Source organism: Peromyscus eremicus, chromosome 6 (assembly GCF_949786415.1).
Source record: "Peromyscus eremicus chromosome 6, PerEre_H2_v1, whole genome shotgun sequence".
NCBI lineage: Eukaryota > Metazoa > Chordata > Mammalia > Rodentia > Cricetidae > Peromyscus > Peromyscus eremicus.
The window spans coordinates 110051359-110073026 of NC_081421.1; the positions used below are offsets into that span (position 1 = coordinate 110051359).

General features: G+C 40.0%; 1 protein-coding gene across 4 annotated transcripts in view; it reads left to right on the forward strand.

The window, feature by feature from the left end:
- Nucleotides 1-21668, forward strand: part of Stpg2 (sperm tail PG-rich repeat containing 2) — a 449395-nt gene that overhangs the window by 12361 nt on the left and 415366 nt on the right. For all 4 annotated transcript variants that reach the window (XR_009379933.1, XM_059266347.1, XM_059266346.1 and 1 more), the window contains exon 4: nt 302-466. Coding sequence is in view for 3 of the 4 variants with exons in the window: in XM_059266347.1 (XP_059122330.1) it covers nt 302-466 (165 nt within the window). In the remaining variant the exon portion in view is untranslated. The remainder of the gene's footprint in view (nt 1-301; nt 467-21668) is intronic.

Below are 21668 nucleotides of genomic sequence, written 5' to 3' on the forward strand. Positions count from 1 at the left end.
TTTATTGAATCAGTACTATTTGCTTTACTAAGAAAGATAAGTAGCTGACCAAGTTAAGAGTAAATCCTTGGTTCTTATGGTGGTTTTAGTAGTGTCTATGACTTAGTCTATAAGATGTGCTAAAGCTTGAATGCATTCCTTCAACTTAGTTCTATAAGACATTTTTTGGTTAATAGTATGTAATTCATTAAGTCAATATTTAATGATTGCCTTTAGTAAATTATAATGTTTTGCTCTTATTCTTTCTTCTTGTCTCTGAATAACATAAAATGTGTTCCTCACAAACATTTTATGCTTAAAGAAAATTTCTAGAACACCTGCAGTTTCCAGAAGCCTTGATGTTCCATCAATTCCCTCTTCTGGAAAGTCGCACGGCTATCATCTCAATGACGATGACAGTATTGAAAGACGGATGCCTCCTGCTAGTGATAACACAATAGGTCCAGCGTACTACAAGCCTCAGTTTGTAAGTGTGACTGCTGGAAGACAGAGAAATCCTATCTGGAGAGTGAGAGCGAGAGCGAGAGCGAGAGTGAGCGAGACTTTTAGCTGCATTCTCATTTATGTATTTATATCAGATTCATGTATTTCTGTTTTCCTTAAATATTTATATTTGAATCTTAACTTATCCCAGATTTTATTCTTTGAAGTTCCTGTGAGCTGCTATTTGTGTACTTGACATATCATATCATCTTGCATATTTGACATATCGTATCGCTTCTTCCCACCCCAGTTTGCCATTAGCCATTTCTTTAAAAGACCCTGTTTCTCCAGGAAGAGATTTGGTAGTATCATTGCTTTGAGGGCATTTCAGGACAGAGTTAGAAATGAATAGTTAAGGCTTACTACCACTGACTTTGAGTCTGAGCTTATAAATATACTTCTGTTTACAGTCTAAAAGCATAGTCTTTCTAACCTTTCCTTTTTACATCTGGACTTCCTCACAGCGAGGAAGCTGGCTCTCATTACTCCAATATTTTTACTTATCCTAATCCTGTGATGTAATAAAAGTATTAGTGGTTTTATAACTGATAACTGAGCATTACAAAAGAAACAATCTAGAGAATACTTAAGCTTTACTTGTAGGTCTTGAAGTGCTATCCTAGCAGGAGACAAAAGGAACTGTAGGCTCCATTCTGCACTTGAGGGTCGGATGGTGTAGACCCATGTACGGCTGCCTTGCATTGCTACTGGTGAAATATCTAGGCATTTCTGAAGACAAGTTTGTCTCCAGTTTCTTTGTTCAGGTTTGTTTGTTACCTCACAAATGCACTAACCTGTAGCACCTCTCCACATTATGATTTTTTCATAAATTATTACAAGTTTAATGAGTATTCAAAAATCTTGGCTAACTCCAAAGAAATAATAATAATAATAATAATAATAATAATAATAATAATAATAAACACATTATGCTTTTGAATAACCACTGGGTCATTGAGAAAATAGGCAGAAAAAAAAAAACTTCCTAGAGTTAAATGAAAGGAAAAACACAACTTACTGGATCATCTGGGGTATACCAAAGGCAGTTCTGAGAAGAAAGTTTATGGCAATGACTGTTCATATTAAAAATTCTGGGTGCCAGTGAAGTGGTTAAGTAGATAAAGGTACTTGACACTAAGCTTGGAGAACTTAGTTTGATCTGCAGATCCCACATGGTAGAAGGAAAGAATCAGTTCCTGAATGTTTTTCTCTTATCTCTACATGCACCGTGGTATACATACAAACATAAATAGGTGACAGTAAAATTTAAAAAAAGATCTTCAATAAATAGCCTAATGTTGCCCATGGTCCTAGAAAAACAAGAACCGTCCAAACATAAAAGCAGCAGATGACAAGAAATTGTAAGATCAGGGATGAAGACTGAAAGAGCAATACATAGATTAAATCAAACAAAGAAGTAGATTAAAAAAACAAACAAAACAAAACTAAAAGACTGACAAACCCTAGCCAATCTAACCAAAAAAAAGAGAAAGAAAAGATCAGATTAATCAAATTAGAGATGAGGGAGCTGGAGGGATGACTCAGCAGATAAAAGAGTTCTTGCTCCCTTTCCAGAGCTTCCCAAAGCAGTTGCCATCTTCTATATCAGGTAGCTCACAGTCATCTGTAACTATAGCTCCAGAGGATAGAATTCCCTTTCATAGCCTCAGTGGGTACCTGCACACATGTGGCACGCACATGTACACACACACACACACACACACACACACACACACACACAAACTTACTTTACTGCCTCCGGGGGCCATATTGATGTGAATGACCTGAGGCCACATTGATGTCTGTGGTCCTGGCTACCTCTGAGGGCCTTGTCTGGGTTAGTGGTCCTACTGCAGCGGGGGTTTGTGATGTTGCTAGAAAACATGTGGAAGCCCATGACCTGTGCTCCCCTTGACTGTAAAGAGCAAGAAAGTTACTTTTGCAGTGATGTCAATGATTGCACTACACAGTTGAGAGGGAGGGACATGGAAGGCTTCTGTGACAACCCCTACCCCCCAACCTCTCCCCACAAAAGGGTAGGTGATAGCCTAAATAGGAAGCCATTGAAGAGAAGTCTTAGGGAGTGTGATAAGGATGCTGAAGTTATGCCTGCACAATTGATGACTTTTTGCAGGAGTGTGGGAGAGGAATGACTCAGTTCAACTTAAGGGACAGGCCGTGAGAGTTTGACCATGCTCTGGTGAGTGTATGGAAAACACAAATTGAACTTTTTTTTTTTAGTGTGGGGGTGCTGTCAAAAGGGAAAGGGGTTGGACATGGAAGGACTGGGAAATAAGTGATCAGGGTGCATGATGTGAAATTCCCCAAAAAAATCAATGTAAAGAAAGAAAGAAAGAAAAAACAAAACTTGGAAAACACAGAAGAAATAAATTCTTAGACACATATGAGCTACCAAAATTAAATTTAAACAACCTAGAAGACCTATGACAGTGTGGTGGTTTGAATAGGAAGGTCCCCACAGACTCATATTTGAATACTTGGCCCATAGGGAGTGGCACTATTAGGAGGTGTGGCCTTGGAGTAGGTGTGGCCTTGTTGGAGGAAGTGTGTCACTGTGGGGGTGGGCTTTGAGGTCTCATATGCTCAAGCTATGCCCAGTGTAGGAGACAGCTAACTACCTGTTGCCTGTGGAGCAAGATGTAGAACTCTCAGCTACCTCTCAAGCACCATGTCTGTCTGCATACTTCCTTGCTTCCTGCCATGGTGATAATGGACTACACCTGTGAAATTGTAAGCCACCCCCAATTAAATGTTTTCCTTTATAAGAATTGCTGTGATCATGGTGTGATGGTCTCTTCACAGCAATAGAAACCCTTACTAAGATAGATAGTAAGTAAGATTTAAAACATCATCATCAACAATTATACTTCCTCAACCCCTCAACCAAGAAAAGTCAGGGTGCACATGTTGAATCCTGCCAACCCTTTCTAGAAGTCAGAATATTTCTCCTAGTGCTCCATAAAATAAAATGAAAGGACATGACCAAATAAAGGCTATCTATGACAAAACATCTGTATATAACATTGTATGAAGTGGGGACAGATTGAGAGACTTTCCTTTTAAATATGGAATGAGACAAGTATTTCTACTTTCTCCACTCTTATTTAATATAGTGTTCAATGTCTTAGTCAAAACAAGACCAGGAAAGAAACAAAAGGGTTACAAATAAGAGTGTAAGGAATCAAATTATTGCTGTGTGCAAATGACATGGTCCTTTACTTAGAAAACCTAAAGGCTCCTCCAGAAGACTGTTCTTCTAAATAAATGCTTTTAACAAAGTACTGGTGAAGTGGAAAAAAAAACATATTTGCTAAATCCTGACCCAACCTCAGACTAAAACTGAGGTCAGATTGATCCTCAGGCACGTAAAGGTACTTATAGGAAAACTTGCATTGTTCTGTTTCCGAAACCACAAGGCTTTCTGCTCCCTGTTCAAACAGAAACACCATAGTACAAATCTGTGCCCTATACTCAATAAAAGTTCATATCCTGTCGTGTGTGCTAATCGCCATCATAGCTACATTGAAGGGATGTACCAAACTTGTGGATTTTGCTGTATAAACTCTTGCTTACTCAGCTCAGGGCCACCTCTTTTGACTGGTAGTCACAAGAGTGCATGCCCCAGGTCTGTGTGGCTCAGTAAAAACTTCAAATTTATAAAGATCTCATCCTGATCTCCTTCTCTTGGGTGAGAACAGTCTGACTACAACATTTGGGGGCTCATTCCAGATCTATTCTCTCCCTAATGGATGCCCTAATTCGACCCTCTTGAGCCTTCTGTATTGTCTGGTCTTCTGAATTCTGGTGAGTGCATTCTGGGTAACAAGTCCAGGGTTACATGTCATCAGGGGATACTCTGTTGACATTTGGGTAAGGTGACTCCCCACTCTGGGACACCCTCTGTTGTCAGTCTGCTGTGTGGGTGAATGATAGCATGGTGGCCAGCCTTTGCTTGGCTAATTATTATTACTATTTGTATTTATTTTGTTGCAGCAGTTCTGGCTCCCAGCTTGCTCAGTCTCTGCCCGGCTCATGGGTTCAATGAAGCCCCATGAAATCTCTCATCTCTGAGCTTTCTTTCTTCTCTGTTTGCCCTCATCCCTCCCTTTAGTCACTTTATTGAGTTTTGCAAGAATTCAAGCATCTTTGGAGTATGGATAATATTGTTTTATGCTGTTCTACTTTATTAAAATGCTAGTTCTGGAGTTGGGTTATGGTCCTCCTTCTCCTGACTCAAGCATGCTTATTTAAAAAGTTTCTTCAAGTCTCTGTCCTAGCTTAAAAGGACACCTAACTCTAGGACAGAGAATGGGGGGTGAGGGGTGGGGTGGGCAGGGAACAGTATAGGAAAAGACACCATGTGCTTTAAAACAGCTAAAAAGCAGACTGTTCCCAATAGAAATTACTGTTGTTTATCTCATACTCATTTTCTTGGTTTTATTTAACTCTCTAAAACTTTTGCTAAATACAAACTTCTCAAGATTTGTAAGACTGTTATGTAACTTTTGTACCTTAAGGTCTATAAACTTATTGCATATGGTTAAAATCTGTAGAGAATACATACTAAGAATAAGAAAGGGGTTTGCCTTTGTAGCAATGGGAAAGCTGTTATGTATAATGAGTAAAAACTCCAGATACTGTCTAACAGCCCCTTAGAAATAATTTCTTACAACAAATGGTAAATTTATTTGTTACTATTGTGTTTCATGTTATTTAATTTTTTTAATCAAAAGGATTTCTGTAAAAATGTTGGAAAAAAAGGATAGCTATAAAAAAATGTCCCCCCATTCAAGGTCATGGATATTCAAAACTCTTGAGCTGAAATGTAACCTTTGTTTCTCTGAGGATCGGTAAGACCATTGTGTATGTGTTGGGGGACATAGGGATAACTTGAGCAAGAAAGGTTAATTTAACAGGAATAAAACTATAAATCCTAATCGTGTAAAAGCTGCTAACTTGCTGTAAACTGTTGAAGATAATTAGGACATACAATTTAATTGTAAGTCACCTTATAAATGATTGAATTCTTTAATGTATTCAGAACTTGTGTTTGTAGTCATGCTAAGTACTAAATAATTCATTTATAGGGACAAGCTTTATTTAGCTTTTTGTATATATTTTCAAGAGTAAGCCTAAAACAAGTAAACAAGTAACTAAAAACAAGTAAAATTTGTTTAAAATCAGGTGTACTTAATAGAAAGACCTCAAAAATCTTAAGAAATCTGCTGAAGATGGCATTTAAAATGTTCAATTAACAAAAAGGCTTCCCATGATAGACAAAAATTCTAGCTCCTAACAACACTACCTAGATTATGGTAGTGCCAACAACCACTGGGAAAAACTACACCATGCCTTGCCTACTGCCAGGACTCTGCCCAAAGTGTGGACAAGCAGGCCATTAGATAATGGACTTCTTCATTTTGCCTTGCCAAGGTGCCAGTCTCTCAAGTTCCTCATCTACAGGAAAGTATCTTGGACCTTCTGGGTCTGGCAGCCAAAGGCTGATGCTGCGTTGTGTGACAGTCAAAGAGTTAATGCTGTCCTGTGTGATGGTTGAGGACTGATGCTGCCCTGGTGCCACCCTGGGAACTCAACAAGATCAGAGACCAACAAGATCACCATGGAGAAACCTAGGGTAACCATCCAGGGAGTTCCAGGTAGCTGGCAAGTCTCTGTGTGGGGGTTGGGTGGGGTTTCTCTGGACTGCTGGCTCCCAAATAACCACACAGAGACTTATTATTAATTATAAATGATCAGCCAACAGCTTAGGCTTGTTACTAACTAGCTCTTATTTCTTAAATTAACCCATATTTCTTATCTATGCACTACCATGTGGCAGTACCTTTTTTTCAAAAGGACATGTCGATCTCCTGTTTCTCTGTGTCTGGCTGGAGACTTCTCATGATTCTGCCCTCCTTCCCAGTGTCCTCTCAGTTTGGCTCTCTCACCTAACCTCTTCTTGCCTACTATTGGCCAGTCAGCTCTTTTTTAAACCAATGAGAGTAATACATATTCACAGTGTGTAGCTAGAGTTTTCTTGCCTGGCCCACAGTCAGGACAAATCTTTCTCACCTGCCAGCCCCACAGCCACTCAAACCCGACCAAGTAAACACAGAGACTTATATTGGTTACAAACTGTATGGCCGTGGCAGGCTTCTTGCTAACTGTTCTTACAGCTTAAATTAATCCATTTCCATTAATCTATACCTTGCCACATGGCTCGTGACTTACCAGCATCTTCACATGTCTCTCATCGTGGCGGCTGGCAGTGTCTCTCTGACTCAGCCTTCCACTTCCCAGCTTTATTCTCCTCCTTGTCCTGCCTATACTTCCTGCCTAGCCAATGGCCAATCAGTGTTTTATTTATTGACTAATCATCAACACATTTGCCATACAGACCATCCCACAGCAACAGTGTGCAAGAAGGATTATTCCACAGCATCTGTCATCTTAATTAATAAAATGATCATTTGGTTTATACTTTCTGTACAAATTTATCCTTCTCATATCTTGGTGGTGTTGATAGCTAACTGTATCTTTTTCAGTTTAGTAGCAGCTGCTTGGTCAGTCCATTTCATATATGAAAATTAGGCCTTGCTTTTTCTAGAACTACTAGGTCCCCTGGTAAGAAAAGGCAAATTCACGACAGATTTGCCTTGCTGACAGAATTTACATTAAAAATGATAATACATGATATTAAGACTTCAGAGGATGAGAGTACTAACATGTTAATCAATAGAGTTCTAACAAACTTTTTTTTTTTTTAATTTTTCGAGACAGGGTTTCTCTGTGTAGCTTTGCGCCTTTCCTGGAACTTACTTGGTAGCCCAGGCTGGCCTCGAACTCACAGCGATCCACCTGGCTCTGCCTCCCGAGTGCTGGGATTAAAGGCGTGTGCCGGTAATAAACTTTTAATCTAGCCCTGGCAAAACACTGGCTACTATTATCATAGTCACAGGCTCAAAAGTTTAAACTTTTTTTGGTTATTTTCTAAATATAAACTTAAAAGTGCTTCTCATCATGCTGAAAACATCTCTGTCATATATATATGTGATTTTTTTTCTTTTCCAGCCATCAGACAGAGGAAAGACTATTCATGCTTTTAACCCAGAATCTATTTTTTTGTGGGGGAGGAATCCCCAAACTTTTGCTGTGGCTGAAAGACATGAGCCTACTCCAGCTGTTTACAGACACTTGTCAACTGTTTTTTTTCCCACAATGAGGATTTCAATGCAGATTACAGAAGACAATGGTCATGCTAATATATCTAAAAGTTTGATCTTTTTTGTGAATTTTGGAAACTTCATGTAAGCGTCAGAAAGTCATGATTTGGGTCCACCAGTTCCAGGTCAGATGGACTCCAGATTAGTACCCCCGTCATGTTAGTCAGCTGTCTGTCCCTGAAGGGGCACTTTCTCTTTCCTCTGCTCTGAGGCCCAGGACCAGAGGCCTCAAAGTTTCACATCTAAGGATTTCCCCTAAGCTATTAGCATTAACTTCTGCCCCTAGTCTCTGTCTGTCCCATCAGATTTCCGCTTGGCTGACAGACGTAATCCTGGAATCAGCTGTGGACCACAAACTTCTCTGAAGTAGTTTGGTCCTACAAAACCCAAGATCCCTGAGCTTGCTGAAAGCTGATGTAAATCAGTCCAGCCAATATGATTGTTGCCTGTCTCTTCAGGTTGAGTCAGAGAATCAAATGCTTCTGATGAATGCTCTACTCCAACCCCAAATTACCCAAATCCTCTCCCAGTCTTTGACTAGTATTTCAGCCTTCATGGGCCTTAACAGTGATATGCTATTTTCATCTGAGAAGCAGTTACAGAAAAGGGTATGTTGCCCTTATCTTTAAAATAAGGCTGGAATGTTAGATCCAAAGGAAACTAGTTCCCCTCTGCCAGAAGGAGTCATGTACCCTCTCTCTGGTAGATTTCAAAACATAAGCTGGAGAAAAGAAAGCATCTTTGACAAACGTTGCTGGGAAACTACATGTCCACATGCAGAAGAACCAAGTCAGGCTCATCTCTATCATCTTTCATGAAACTAAAACTAACTCCAAGTAGATCAAAGACCTAAATGTGAAACCCCAAAACACCAAAAACTGCTAGAAAATAACATAGGCAGCACCTTATGAGACATAGGCATTTCTTAAGAAAGAACTTTCTGAATAAGACTCCATTTGCCTAAGAACTGAGGCCAACAATTGACAAGTGGGTCTTCATAAAACTAAAATCAACTTAAGGAATATCACAGAATGGGAGAGACTCTTTGCCAGCTATACATCTGACATAGGATTAATATCTGAAATATATATATATACTTTAAAACACAAAGAGCCAAAACAAATGAAGACTGGCCTGGGACCCAAACAGAGAGTTCTCAAAAAGAGAAAAAATTGGCTAAGAGATATCTTGAAAAATGTTCATCATCTCTAGTAATTAGGGAAATGTATGTTAAAACAGCTTTAAGCCGGGTGGTGGTGGCCATGCCTTTAATTCCAGCACTCGGGAGGCAGAGCCAGGTGATCTCTGTGAGTCCAAGGCCAGCCTGGTCTACAGAGCGAGATCCAGGACAGGCACCAAAACTACACAGAGAAACCCTGTCTCGAAACAAACAAACAAAAAACCAAAACAAAACAAAAAACAAAAAGCCAGTTTTGAGTTTTTAATTTTACTAATTTAGAATGGCAAACATCACTTGAATAACAGACAACAGATGCTGGAGGGAATGTGGTGATATTGCAAACCTATCCGGCCACTCTAGAAATCAATGTGGAGAATCCTCACAAAGCTAAAAATATATGACCCAGCTATGCCATTCCTTGGCATATGCCCAAAGGACTTGAAATGCTTCACATATGCTTGCTCAGCCATATGTATTTCATATTTTATTTTTTAAGAATTTCATACAATGTATTTTTAAGATTTTAATTAAAATATAATTACAACATTTCCCCTCTTCTTCCTCCTACCCATGTTTCCCTGGAATTCTTTAACATTGTTGCATATAATATAACTGAATATACATATAAATATAACCTGCTGTGTCTACTCAGTGTTACCTGCATGTATGTTTCTAGGTATAACCTTTGGGGCTTTTCCCTGGGAAAGACTAATTCTCCCTCTCAGCAGTTAATTGCCTGTGCCTCTTCATCTGTGTTGGGATTTCAATTGGTGTTGGAATTGTTCACTTCTTGTTTAGGAAGCCATGCTATTGAGGTTTTATCGATGCTGCTTCCCTATCATAGCTAAAGGGCACAATCTCACAGCATATTTCTTTGTTCTCTGGCTTCTGCCATCTTTCATCTCTCTTCAGTGATGTACCATGAGCCTTGGGTGGAGGATTTTTGTGGTGAGTGTGTTAATTGGGGCTAGGCATTGTTCTTTGCATTTTGAGCAGTTGTGGCTTTCTGTAATGATTTTTTTCTGCTGTAAAAAGAAGCTTCTTTGATGAGAGGTGAGATCTACCCTTATCTGTGGATACTAGGGTAAGAATGCAGAATGTGGTTAAGAATTATACTAGTGTAGGAAAGTGGTGGTAGTAGCGTCTTCTCTAAGATCAATGGCCTCACTAGCCATATGGTTGGCTAGGTTTACAATACTAGGCATAATTTCCCTCTTGTTCAGTGGGACTTTTATCCAATTAAAGAGCTGTTGGTTATCAACCAAGATGTAAGTGCCATATTGTACTTTTTAGTGGTGTCTTGCCATGCTGGCCATTGTGGTTCATAGGGATGATACCTGGGTAGGACTGTTGATTGATTCCCTCTCTTGGCAACTTGCATATCATTTTTTCTGGTATTATGAAAGCTAGTCCTCAGGAGGAGGCTTTTGAGTCACTTGTAGTGCTAATCCTCCAGTTCTTGTGTCCAAAGTGCAGGGTGTCTTCAACAATCAAAACTCACCTTCAACTTTTGGGAGGCATCCAAGGGCAACAGTCCCTTGTATTCCCCTGATCAGCAGCTTGAAAGGAGAGTTCTCATGCTTGGCATTAGCATTTTTGTTAGTCCATGACTCTTGGGGAGGAGTGTTATCCCAAGTGCTATAATATCATGAAAAAAAATTCACTCACATGTATTATAAGGAATTTTTTTAAAGGACAGTGTTCTACAACAGAAGGTTACAAAACCAGAAAGGAGATCATGAAAAGGGAAGAAGAGATATTAAGGGAGGTGGAAATAATAGATGGGAATTGAATACTTGTTATAGGAAAGCTGATGAGGGACAAATCTAGAAGAAAGGGAACCAGCTGGAGGAGGATATAGTGGGGGAGGAGAACAAATGAGAACAAAATTTAATGACGCCTGTCTTAGTTAGGGCTTTTAGTGCTGGGAAGAGACACCATGACCAGGGCAACTCTTATAAAGAAAACATTTAATTGGGGTGGCTCCCTTACAGTTTCAGAGGTTCAGTCCATTATCATCATCATAGGGAGCATGGTGGCACGCAGGCAGACTTGGTACTGGAGAGGTAGCTGAGAGTCCTACATCTTACAGGCAACAAGAAGTCAACTGAGACACTGGGTGGTATCCTGAGCATAGGAAACCTCAAAATCCATCCTCACAGTGACACATTGCCTCCAACAAGGCCATTACCCACTCTGACAAAGCCACACCTCCTAATAGTGCCATTCCCTGTGATATTATGGAGCCAATTACATTCAAGCTACCACATTCTACTCTTTGGCCCTCAAAGACTTTTAGCCATATCTTAATGCAAAAATGTATTCAATCCAACTTCAAAAGTCCCTATAGTCTATCACAACAATTGTTTAAATTCCAAAGTGCAGAGTCTTTTCTGAGATTCATGCAATCTTTTAACTATGATCCCCTGTAAAATCAAAAAAAAAAAACAAAAAAAAAAAAAAACCAAAAACAGATCACATACTTCCAACGTATAATGGCACAGGATATACATTACCATTTCAAAACATAGGGAAGGGAGCATAAAGAGGAAATACTGGACCAAAACAAGATAGAAAACCAGCTGTGTAAACTCCAAACTCTGCATCTCCATGTCTGATGTCAAAACGTTCTTCAGATCTCCAACTCCTTTCAGCTTTGTTGAGTGCAACACACTTCTTTCTTTTGGACTGGTTCCACTCCCAGTTAGCAGTTTTCCTCAGTAGGTATCCATGACTCTAGCATCTCTAATGTCTTGGGATCTCCAAGTCAACCCAGGCTTCAACTTCATAGCATCACAAAATGACCTCTCTAGCCTCCACTCAGGGACACCCCTGATACATTCCTGGCTTTAGCAACTTTCCATCACCCATTTCTTCTACCCTTAACTCTAAAGCCAGAACAATGTGACTGAAGCTGCCAAGTTCTACTGCTTACTGTGACTGGAACATGTCCCCCTCGTTCAATTTCATCTTCACCAGCCTAAGCTTGGCTGACCTGAAACTTGCTCTGTACACCAGGCTAGCCTTAAACTCAGAGATCTGCCTGCCTCTGCCTTCCCAGCACAGGGACTAAATGTGTGTCCCACCAGACCTGCTCTAACTTTTCTTTAGTTCCTTTTCACAAGTTGGAAACTTACCTGGGTGGGACACTATAAAGCTCCAGGTTATTTGTGGTAAATGGAGAGGAGGAATATTACATGTTTAGTACTCTTATCCTGAGGATCCATGTTTCAAGAGATCTCACTCTAGCTTTCCATGCTTTGTTTGGTTTCCAGGCCTTGAGTATCTTATTACTTGTCAATAACAACCTAAAAATCAGACTTTTTCTATGTATAGACAGTGGCATGTATCATACATGACTGGCTAATTTATGTCTAGTCAGTCACAGAGATCAATATATAAATAATGCGAATGGCCTTGGTAGAAGTCCTCTCATCTGTTAGGAGGATATTCTCTACAAAGTGAAGGACAAGATAAGAGAGTTAGGATACCTAGGTTTATTGACTCCATTGCTTGATAGCTATTTGCTCATTGTCAAATTTCTTAGCTTCATTGTGCTTAGTTGTCTTATCTTAAATATCTTGGGGAAAACTTATAGTATACTTCAGTTAGTATTTACTATTTGTAGTAGTCATGGATCATTGGCCTTAAATTATTTCCTGATTACTTTTAAATCTTTAAATAAAATTTTAGCTTTAAAATGATATTTTTTAGTTAAACTATTTCTTTGTTCTATAATAATTTGTCATATCTTAACAGGACAAAGTAATGCCTCTAAGATTTCCTAGATTCATAACATTTTTTCATATGAATAAGCAATATATTGACATATAAGCTTTATTTCTGGTCATATTATTCATAGAGAAGAGAAGAAAATTATTATGTCATAATAGATCATGAATAGGCCCATTTTAGTAGATGATCTATTTTAGTAATCATTGAGTCAATCCCACTAATATTTGCTGGTCTACAAGTACAAATATGTTTAATTAAGCAAGTCATATAAAAACAAAGGTTTACACATGAATTAAAGGCATCTTTCTCCGTATTTAGGAAGATTCAGTGAAGCTCAGTTGCAGTTGAATTGTGATAGTCTATGAAATTTACATCTTGAGTTTGAGACTGGGTGCAAAGCTTGGTTTCTTCTGCTTCTGTAGAAAACAGATTCTGACACTGCTGTGTAAATGATAATATAGTAATGCTTAATCAAATCATTGTCCAAATTTCTGATTATTCTTTGCAGTTTTTTTCCTGCTTTTTGTGAATAGTACTGTTTTAATATTAGTGTCCAGATGGAAACACAATGAAACATTAGCAAAATAATATAATAGGTGGGTAATTATTATGGATTTGTCTAATGAATAAATCATGTCTACAGAAGGTATATGGTAAAGCTTAAATATAGAATTGTTTTATAGCCAACAAATGATATATTTCTGCTAAGTTCATGTGCAGAGAACTTCTGTGTATAATTTATTTAGTATAACATTTTGAAAGATAAAATACAGCCTTTCTCATTTCTAAATAACGGCTAGACATGTATTTCTAGATTTTTTTCCCACAAGGAGGTTGGAACTGAAATCATGATGCTGACCTCTGAGCTGCCACAGAGCATCCCATTAGTGCTTAAGCTGATGCACCTTGAGACTTCTAATTCTTTACAAGTCTGTTTCCATATTTAATGATGGAAAGATGAGGGGTAAAAGTCACACAGTCCCCTCTTCATTCATTTAATTGTCAGTCAGAGTGGCAGTCAGTAATTCTTTTTCAAATTTTATTGCAGCATTCACTTAAAGTGTTACAGCTGCATGCTGAGTTTGCTTCAATTAAGTCATATTTTATTTGTTAATAACTTCCCACAGTGACAGTGACCTTGAAATTGGCATTGGCAACAATTCTTAACGTAAAAGCTCATGTGATTGAGAATTAAATGTGTATCAATTTATCCTTTGTTTTTTGTTTTTTTAAGCCTTTCAAGTTAAATTTAAGATTGAACGTTTAGCCGGGCGGTGGTGGCGCACACCTTTAATCCCAGCACTCGGGAGGCAGAGCCAGGTGGATCTCTGTGAGTTCGAGGCCAGCCTGGGCTACCAAGTGAGTTCCAGGAAAGGCGCAAAGCTACACAGAGAAACCCTGTCTCAAAAAATCAAAAAAAAAAAAAAAAAAAAAAAAAAAAGAAAAAGAAAGATTGAACGTTTAACTGAGTACTATAGAAATTAGTGAACTCCATTGTTAGTTGTTAGTTCACCTGGTTTAAATAAAATGCCCTTTATTGTTCATACAGGAAAATTATTTTGCTCATGTCTTAAATTTTGTGTGTGCCTGTGTGTTTATTCACATGTATATGTATGTATGTATGTATGTATGTATGTATAAAGGATTTCATTTTGAAGTGTTCAGAGGTTGAACCATAAAATCTCAGTAATGATAATTTACTTGAAGAATGCTTCTTGGACATAATTCTACTCAAGGTCCTGAATTGTATTGAAATAATTCTTTGTTAGAGGTGTAGTTCAGTGATAGAACACTTATGTAGCACATTTAAGGACCTAGACTCAATCTCGTAACACTCTGGGGTGGTGGTTAACATTTTTTTTTTTTTTTTTTTTTTTTGAGACAGGGTCTTATTATGCAGCCCTGGTTGGCCTAGTAGTTAGATATGTAGATCAGGCTAGCTTCAGATTCACACAGATCTGCCTACCTTTGCATATCAAGTGCTGGGATGAAAGGCATGTGTTACTTCACCTGACTTATGATCTTTGTAAGATTAAAAAATGTGATATAAAAGCTTTAATTTTTCTTTTTCTTTTTTGGTTTTTTCAAGACAGAGTTTCTCTGTGTAGCTTTGTGCCTTTCCTGGATCTCGCTCTGTAGACCAGGCTGGCCTTGAACTCACAAAGATCTGCCTGCCTCTGCCTCCCAAGTGCTGGGATTAAAGGCGTGTGTCACTACCGCCCGCCCGGCTTTTAATTTTTCTTTTTCTTTTCTTTTTTTTTTTGTTTTTTGTTTTTTTCAAGACAGAGTTTCTCTGTATAGTTTTGGTGCCTGTCCTGGATCTTACTTTGTAGACCAGGTTGGCCTCGAACTGGCAGAGATCTGCCTGGCTCTGCATCCCAAGTGCTGGGATTAAAGACATGTGCCACCACCGCCCGGCTTTTAATTTTTCTTTTTCTTTTCTTTTCTTTTTTTTTTGTTTTTTGTTTTTTGTTTTTTCAAGACAGGGTTTCTCTGTATACTTTTGGTGCCTGTCCTGGATCTCACTTTGTAGACCAGGCTGGCCTCGAACTAGCAGAGATCTGCCTGGCTCTGCTTCCTGAGTGCTGGGATTAAAGGTGTGTGCCACCTCTGCCTGGCCTAATTTTTCTTTTTTTACAAATCTATAGGCTAGAGTAAATATATTAGATACATTGCTGTGTGTAATACAAATGTCCAAGATATTCAACATGGCCATAAGTTTGGATTATTACTAGTACATGTCTATACAATTATGAAGTTCTGCCTCATTTTTAATTAAAAACAAAATGCAACATAAGTGGGAAATGATGGTTTTCCCACCATTAGAACTTACCCTGTAATTTGAACTTTGGTTTCCACCTTGCCTGGGATGCAGACCATCCTGTGTCCAGCATATCTACATCTAAGTTTCTTAAGAGTCATGTTAGCTACCAGAATAACTGTCACAATATTGGATGCTTGTGTTTAAGTGACCCTTTTTTAATAACCTCAAAGGGATGATGCCAATAAGACACCATCAAACACTTCCTCCAGGTGAAAGGTGAAAGTTACCCTCACACGTATGGAGTTTGCCATGGGTTAGAATTAATGTGCTTTCAAATAAAAGCTTCAATTTTCAGTTTAAAGTGTAGACATTAGTTTTTGAGAATACAGCCACCAGTAAGCCATTTTGAAGAACTTGGAAAGTAATTCACGTAACCTTGTTTTGTTTTAAGGCCTTAAGATACCTTTTCTTATTTCCTTTTGTGTTAGGCTTTCTGATTTTTGTTTTTGCTATCCTTAAGAGTCCCATAGCATGGAAACACACACACAGACACATAGACACACAGACACAGACACAGATACAGACACACACACACACACACACACACACACACACACACACAGTATTACAGAGCTTGGTAGACAGCTCTTTCACTTTTTATTCATAGACTTTTCTTTCAAGGATCTGATAAGAGGCTGAGATTCATCATCATATATCAGTTGGAACCCCTACTTGTAATGACAATAATAGCAATATATATCTTCCTTTGATGTAATGCTTTATGGGACCGATTCACCCATCATTTATGGTGTTAAGGCTGAATGCCCACAGTGAAGAAAAGAGGACTCTCTGTCTTTGTGTTATAATTCATAAGAAGGTATCTGCAGCTTAGTCATACAAGCACACTGAGACACATACCGTACTAAAAACATTCCAGAAGTAATAAGGATGAATCCATATATATATATCATATTTCCTAGGCTTCATCAAATGGCAGGAACAAAAAAAGACTAATAATATGTATCCTTCAGACATCAGTGTTCATCTTTTTTATCTTGGTAGAGGAACTCTAGCCTTCTGTAGAGTTTCCTTCCTTTCCCAGGTGTTTCCTGAAGTCTTTGGGGGCTCTCTTCTGCGCTTCCTCTGTAAGCCTGTTTGCACTGAAAACAGCTTCTGCTCCACCAGGCCCTGTAGTCTTTGCCAAATGGTGCTTTCTGCTGACCATTACAACCAGTGTGATCTATCACGGCTGTGACAATACCCATTTTATATATTTTTGGTATTATGCTCTGTTAGAAGAACAAAAATAACACTAATTTTTATCAGTGCTTTTTTATTTTTATTTTTTTTAAATTTTTATTTATTTATTTATTTATTTATTTTGGTTTTTCGAAACAGGGTTTCTCTGTGTAGCTTGTGCTTTTTTATTTTAAGACAGGGTCTCAGTATGTTGTCCTGGTTGGCATTTAACCCACAAAAAATCGAGTACCTCTACTTCCTGAGTCCTGGGATTAAAGGTGTGCCCCACCACGTTTGACAATTTTTTTTGTCACTGCTTGAAAAAAGTTCTTTTTTAAAATTCTAATGTTTTTGAATATTTAATAAACTAGTATTGTTTTTACATAATTTCCACCCTTCTCTCTCTCCCTCTTCTAACTTTTTCCCTATCTGTTCCACCAATTCCCTCTCAAATTGATGACTTTTCCTTTGTTACTTACACACACACACACACACACACACACACACACACACACAACTGAATCCATTTAGTGTTATTTATGAGTAAATGTATTTAGATTTGACAACTTGAGGTTGGGACCTTGTGACGTTTCCCCTGTTCACATTGGCATGCCAGCTTGTGTTGTCATTATGAGGGTCTTGTTAACTATATTGTTCAGATTTTGTGAGTGTAGATTCCTTGTCATGCCTAGAAGGTACTGTTTGGTAGCAGGTATTCTGGTTTCCGATTTTACCATCTTTCTGCCCTGTTTTCCTTGAGCCTTAGATACAGGGGTTGTGTTGTAAATGTACCAGTGGGGCTAGACACCCCACAATCACTTATTCTCTGCTCTTGACCAGTTGAGGATCTCTCTATTTGCTCTATTTATCCTCTGCTTGCTGCACAAAGAAGTGTTGATAATGGATAAGAGCTAGACTTTCTTGTGGATATAATGGAAAGCATTTGTGATATAGTTAGCCATTATATTGGTTTAGGAAAATGAAGGTAGTAAGTGCACCCCTAGGGTCTATGACTTCTCCAGCCATGGGTAGTGGACTCGATTTACAGTACCAGGCATGAGTTAATTCCCTCCTATTGACTGGCCCTTAAGGCCAATTAGATGGATGTTGGTTATTGTAAGGATTCTGTCCTTATCACGTTATCAGCCTGTGATGTCCCAGCCTAAAAAGCGGGGGTGCCCTCCCACTCTCTCTCTTACAGTATTTTCTCTGTACTTCCCACCGTGCTGTCTCTCTCTCTGCCTCTCTCTTTGTCTCTCTCTTTTTCCTCTAAAAAGGTAACCATGGCTCGTGATTCTTCCGCCACTGCAGCACTAGTGGCTGGCGCTAGATGCATCTAGCGCCAGCCACTAGTGCTGCATACCCGCTTCAACAGCTGCGGCCGGCCACGAGTGCCGCCGCTTAACCCTTCGGTTATCCCCAGGATAAAAGTGCCACTGTTGCTCCATTAGAGATAGCTTACTGGGCTGGCTATTGCTGCGGTTTGGTTTGTCTTAGGCTTTAGGGCTGGGTAGGACTTTTTCCATCAGCAGCTAGCATAGCATACTCTGATACTATGAGAGCTAGTTCCTCAAGGAGGTGGCCTTTAAGGTCAGTTCCACCTTGATAATAAAACAAGTTATTTAATTTTTTCCTGCTGTAAGATATAGGCATTAATCCACTGGAGAACGCAAGGCATCAGAGAATACTCAGTACTTGATGTTAGGGTCCGAGAGAAGCCCCCAAGAAAGACCAACAGTCGCATATGTAAGTTAGTAGGAGTGTTTATTTCCAGCTTGTTGGGGTGGCAAAGAGACCCCCAAAGAAGGTTATAAGTTCCTTTTAAGTAGAGTTAGGGGAGTTCCAGGGAGGAGGGATTAATCTGGTGCTGATTGGTGGAGGAAATATTAGTCTGGGAGCTGATTGGTGGGAGGCTGTAGTGGTTAGGGGCCTATTGGTGGTGGTGGGGTCTAGTGTCTAGGGGTTTGTTGACAAGAGGGTAGGGAAAGCTATCTTTAGCTAGCAGAAGTCTGGGGGGACATCTGCTGAGCCAGCAGAAGGGGCTTCTGGGGGCCTGATGGGCCAGCAGGAGGCTGGGGGGCACCTATTGATTGGTTGCCCCTAAGTTGTGGTTTTCCTGACACTTGCTTGCTCAATTCCAGCCCGTACTAGTGAACCGAAACTAAAGCCTGGTCCGTGTCAAGGCTGCTAGGAGAGCCTGTCATGGCCCTGGTTTGTCCACCAGGTCCTCTTATTTGGCATGGCTATTGCTCTGATTTTAAGATTTCCTTACTAGCTGGGTCGTCATGATTAGTTGATTCCCAGAGTTAGTTTTCATAGTCACCTTCCAAGTGATTTGCCAGTTTAGATGGGAAACATCCCCAAACATGTCTGAATCCTGCCTGAATGTAGCTGGTGTTGTGTGACACTATTCCTGGGGTGATGTAAACAGACATCTACCCACCCCAGACAGGGAACCCAGGACAGGCCAAAGCAGGGATCCTACTAAAGTCTAATGTGGTGAACCAATGAGTTTTCCTGAGGTTACTCACAGGTGTCTGGTGAGGGCTCACCTACAACAGGAAAAATGGTATAAAGACAGCTGCATCACCCCAGGCCCACCCCAGCATGGGGACAGCTCATGACACCCGGAGTGCGCTGCCAGCCTGCAGGCAGGTTAACAGGTTGGAGAGTGTCAGGCAGCTTAGTTGACTTAAACTCGGACAGTTCCGCTGTCTCTGCCCTCCTGCAGTCAGCTCGACTAGTCTCTGTTTCTTCTAGGTGGGTTGTTTCATCCCTGTCTATTCTGGGAGCACAGAGGAGTCTCTCAGCAGTCCTTACTGCTTGTATTCACTTGGGAAAGGAGGGACCTAGTGAGTCTGTTCAGTTTCAGTGACTTCCCAAGGCTATTGAGTTGTTTACTTTGAGAGCTTAATGAGCTTCCCTGCAGAACAGAATGTTAGAACATCCTGTTGTTTTCTTGCCTTTTCACACCCTGTGTCTTTACAAGCTTCCTCCCTAGCACACCCTGCTGTTTCCTCTCTCCTTTAACATCCTGTCTCTTAACAAGTTTTTCTCTAAGATGAAAGGTTTTAATCTCAGAGGATACTGCCACACACAACAGCTGGCGACTCCGTTTTTCCACACTCAGCTCTCGTGTCCAGATGCAGGGGCTTCGTTTTAGATTTTGTCACAGCCTCCCAGAGCTTTTGAATGTTGCCTCTCTCACTAGAAATCGCTGCCTATTCATTACCAAAGAGTCCATCATCCTCTCCAGCCTCTGCCTTTCTGCAGCGTTAACAGCGTTCAGCTGCAGATCTTTTCACATACAGCGGGGCCTTTCCTGTTGGGGTGCATGTTCCGGAAATCCTTTAAAGTGTCTTCTGACGTGTGTCTTTTTTATACAACCCTTGAAGTCTGGTGAGGTGCACTGAAATTGTACTTTGTGGTGCTAACATTTCTATCTGTTGCATTGACATTGTTTGTAATGATAATTGATAGTTTGTTACAATGTGTTTAAATAGTAAGTCACCTAGAACACTTGATACACGGTTTTATGTAGTTAAACTATATGTTACAGGATTTTATTCAATATATAGTAATGGGTTTAGTATTCAAGCTTATTTAAACTGTTTTATGGTCTGGAGAGATGCTCAGTGGGTAAGAGCACTGGTTGTTCTTTCAGGAGACCCAGGTTCAATTCCCAGTACTCACATGGCAACTCACAGTCATGTTTAACTCTAGTTCCAGCTCCAGGAGATCCAGTGTCTCTTCTGGCTCCTCAGGAACTGCATGCATGTGGTACACAGATATGCATGCAGGCATAACAACAAACACATAAAACAAGACCCCCATATTTTTTAATTAAAATTTTAAAATTTATTTAAAACCACAGTTTCCCCTCTCTCTTCTCCTCTTGCTCCCCTCCCTCCACCTCCTTCCCACCCCCTCCATCCACTCCTCAGAAAGGGTAAGGTCTCCCATGGGAGTCAACAGTTTATGGCATATGAAGTTGAGGAAGGACTAAGCTCTCCCCCACTACTCCATCAAGGCTGAGCTAGGCATCCAACCATAGGGAATAGGCTCCAAAAAGCCAGCTCATGCACCAGAGACAGATCCTTGTCCCACTGCTAGAGGCCCCACAAACAGGTCAAGCTACACCACTGTTATCCACATGTAGAGGGCCTAGATGGGTCCCATGAAGGCTCCCTAGGTATAGGTCTAGAATCTGTGAGCTCCCACGAGCTCAGGTCAGCTGTCTCTGTGGGTTTCCCCATCATGATCTTGACTACCCTTGCTTATATAATCCCTCCCTCCTCTCTTCAACTGGACTCCCAGGGATCTCTGCATCTACTTTCATCAGTTGCTGGATGAAGGTTCTATGATGACAATTAGTGTAGTCACCAATCTGATTAAGGAGAAGGCCAGTTCAGGCACCCTCTCCACTATTGCTAAGAGTCTTAGTTGAGTCATCCTTGTGGATTCCTGGGAGTTTCCCTGGCATCAGGGTTCTCTCTAACCCTATAATGACCCCCTCTATCAAGATATTTCTTTTGTTGCTCTTCCTCTCCAGCCCTCCCCCAACTGGACCATTCTAATCCCTCATGTCCCATCCCCTGCCCTTTACTGCCCCCTGCCATCTGCCCCCAGTTTACCCAGGAGATCTCATCTATTTCTGCTTCCCAGGGCAATCCATGTGTCCCTCTTAGGGTCTTCCCTGTTAGCTAGCTTCTCTGGGGCTGTGGATTGTAGCCTGGTTATCCTTTGCTTTACATCTACTATCTACTTATGAGTAGGTACATACTGTGTTTAAGACCACCATATTTTACAAAGACAACTTTCAGATGAATTAACAATGAGTAATCTAGAGTTTATCTTCTACCTTCAGTTAAAACAGTTTTGTTAAAAAATTTTTAAATGGTTTATTTCTTATATAATTTATTTATTGTGAATTTTATATATTGAGTGTTTTGCCTGCTGAACTGAATGAGTGGAGTACCCACAGAGGCCATAAGAGAGCCTTGGATCCCCAGGAACTGAAGTT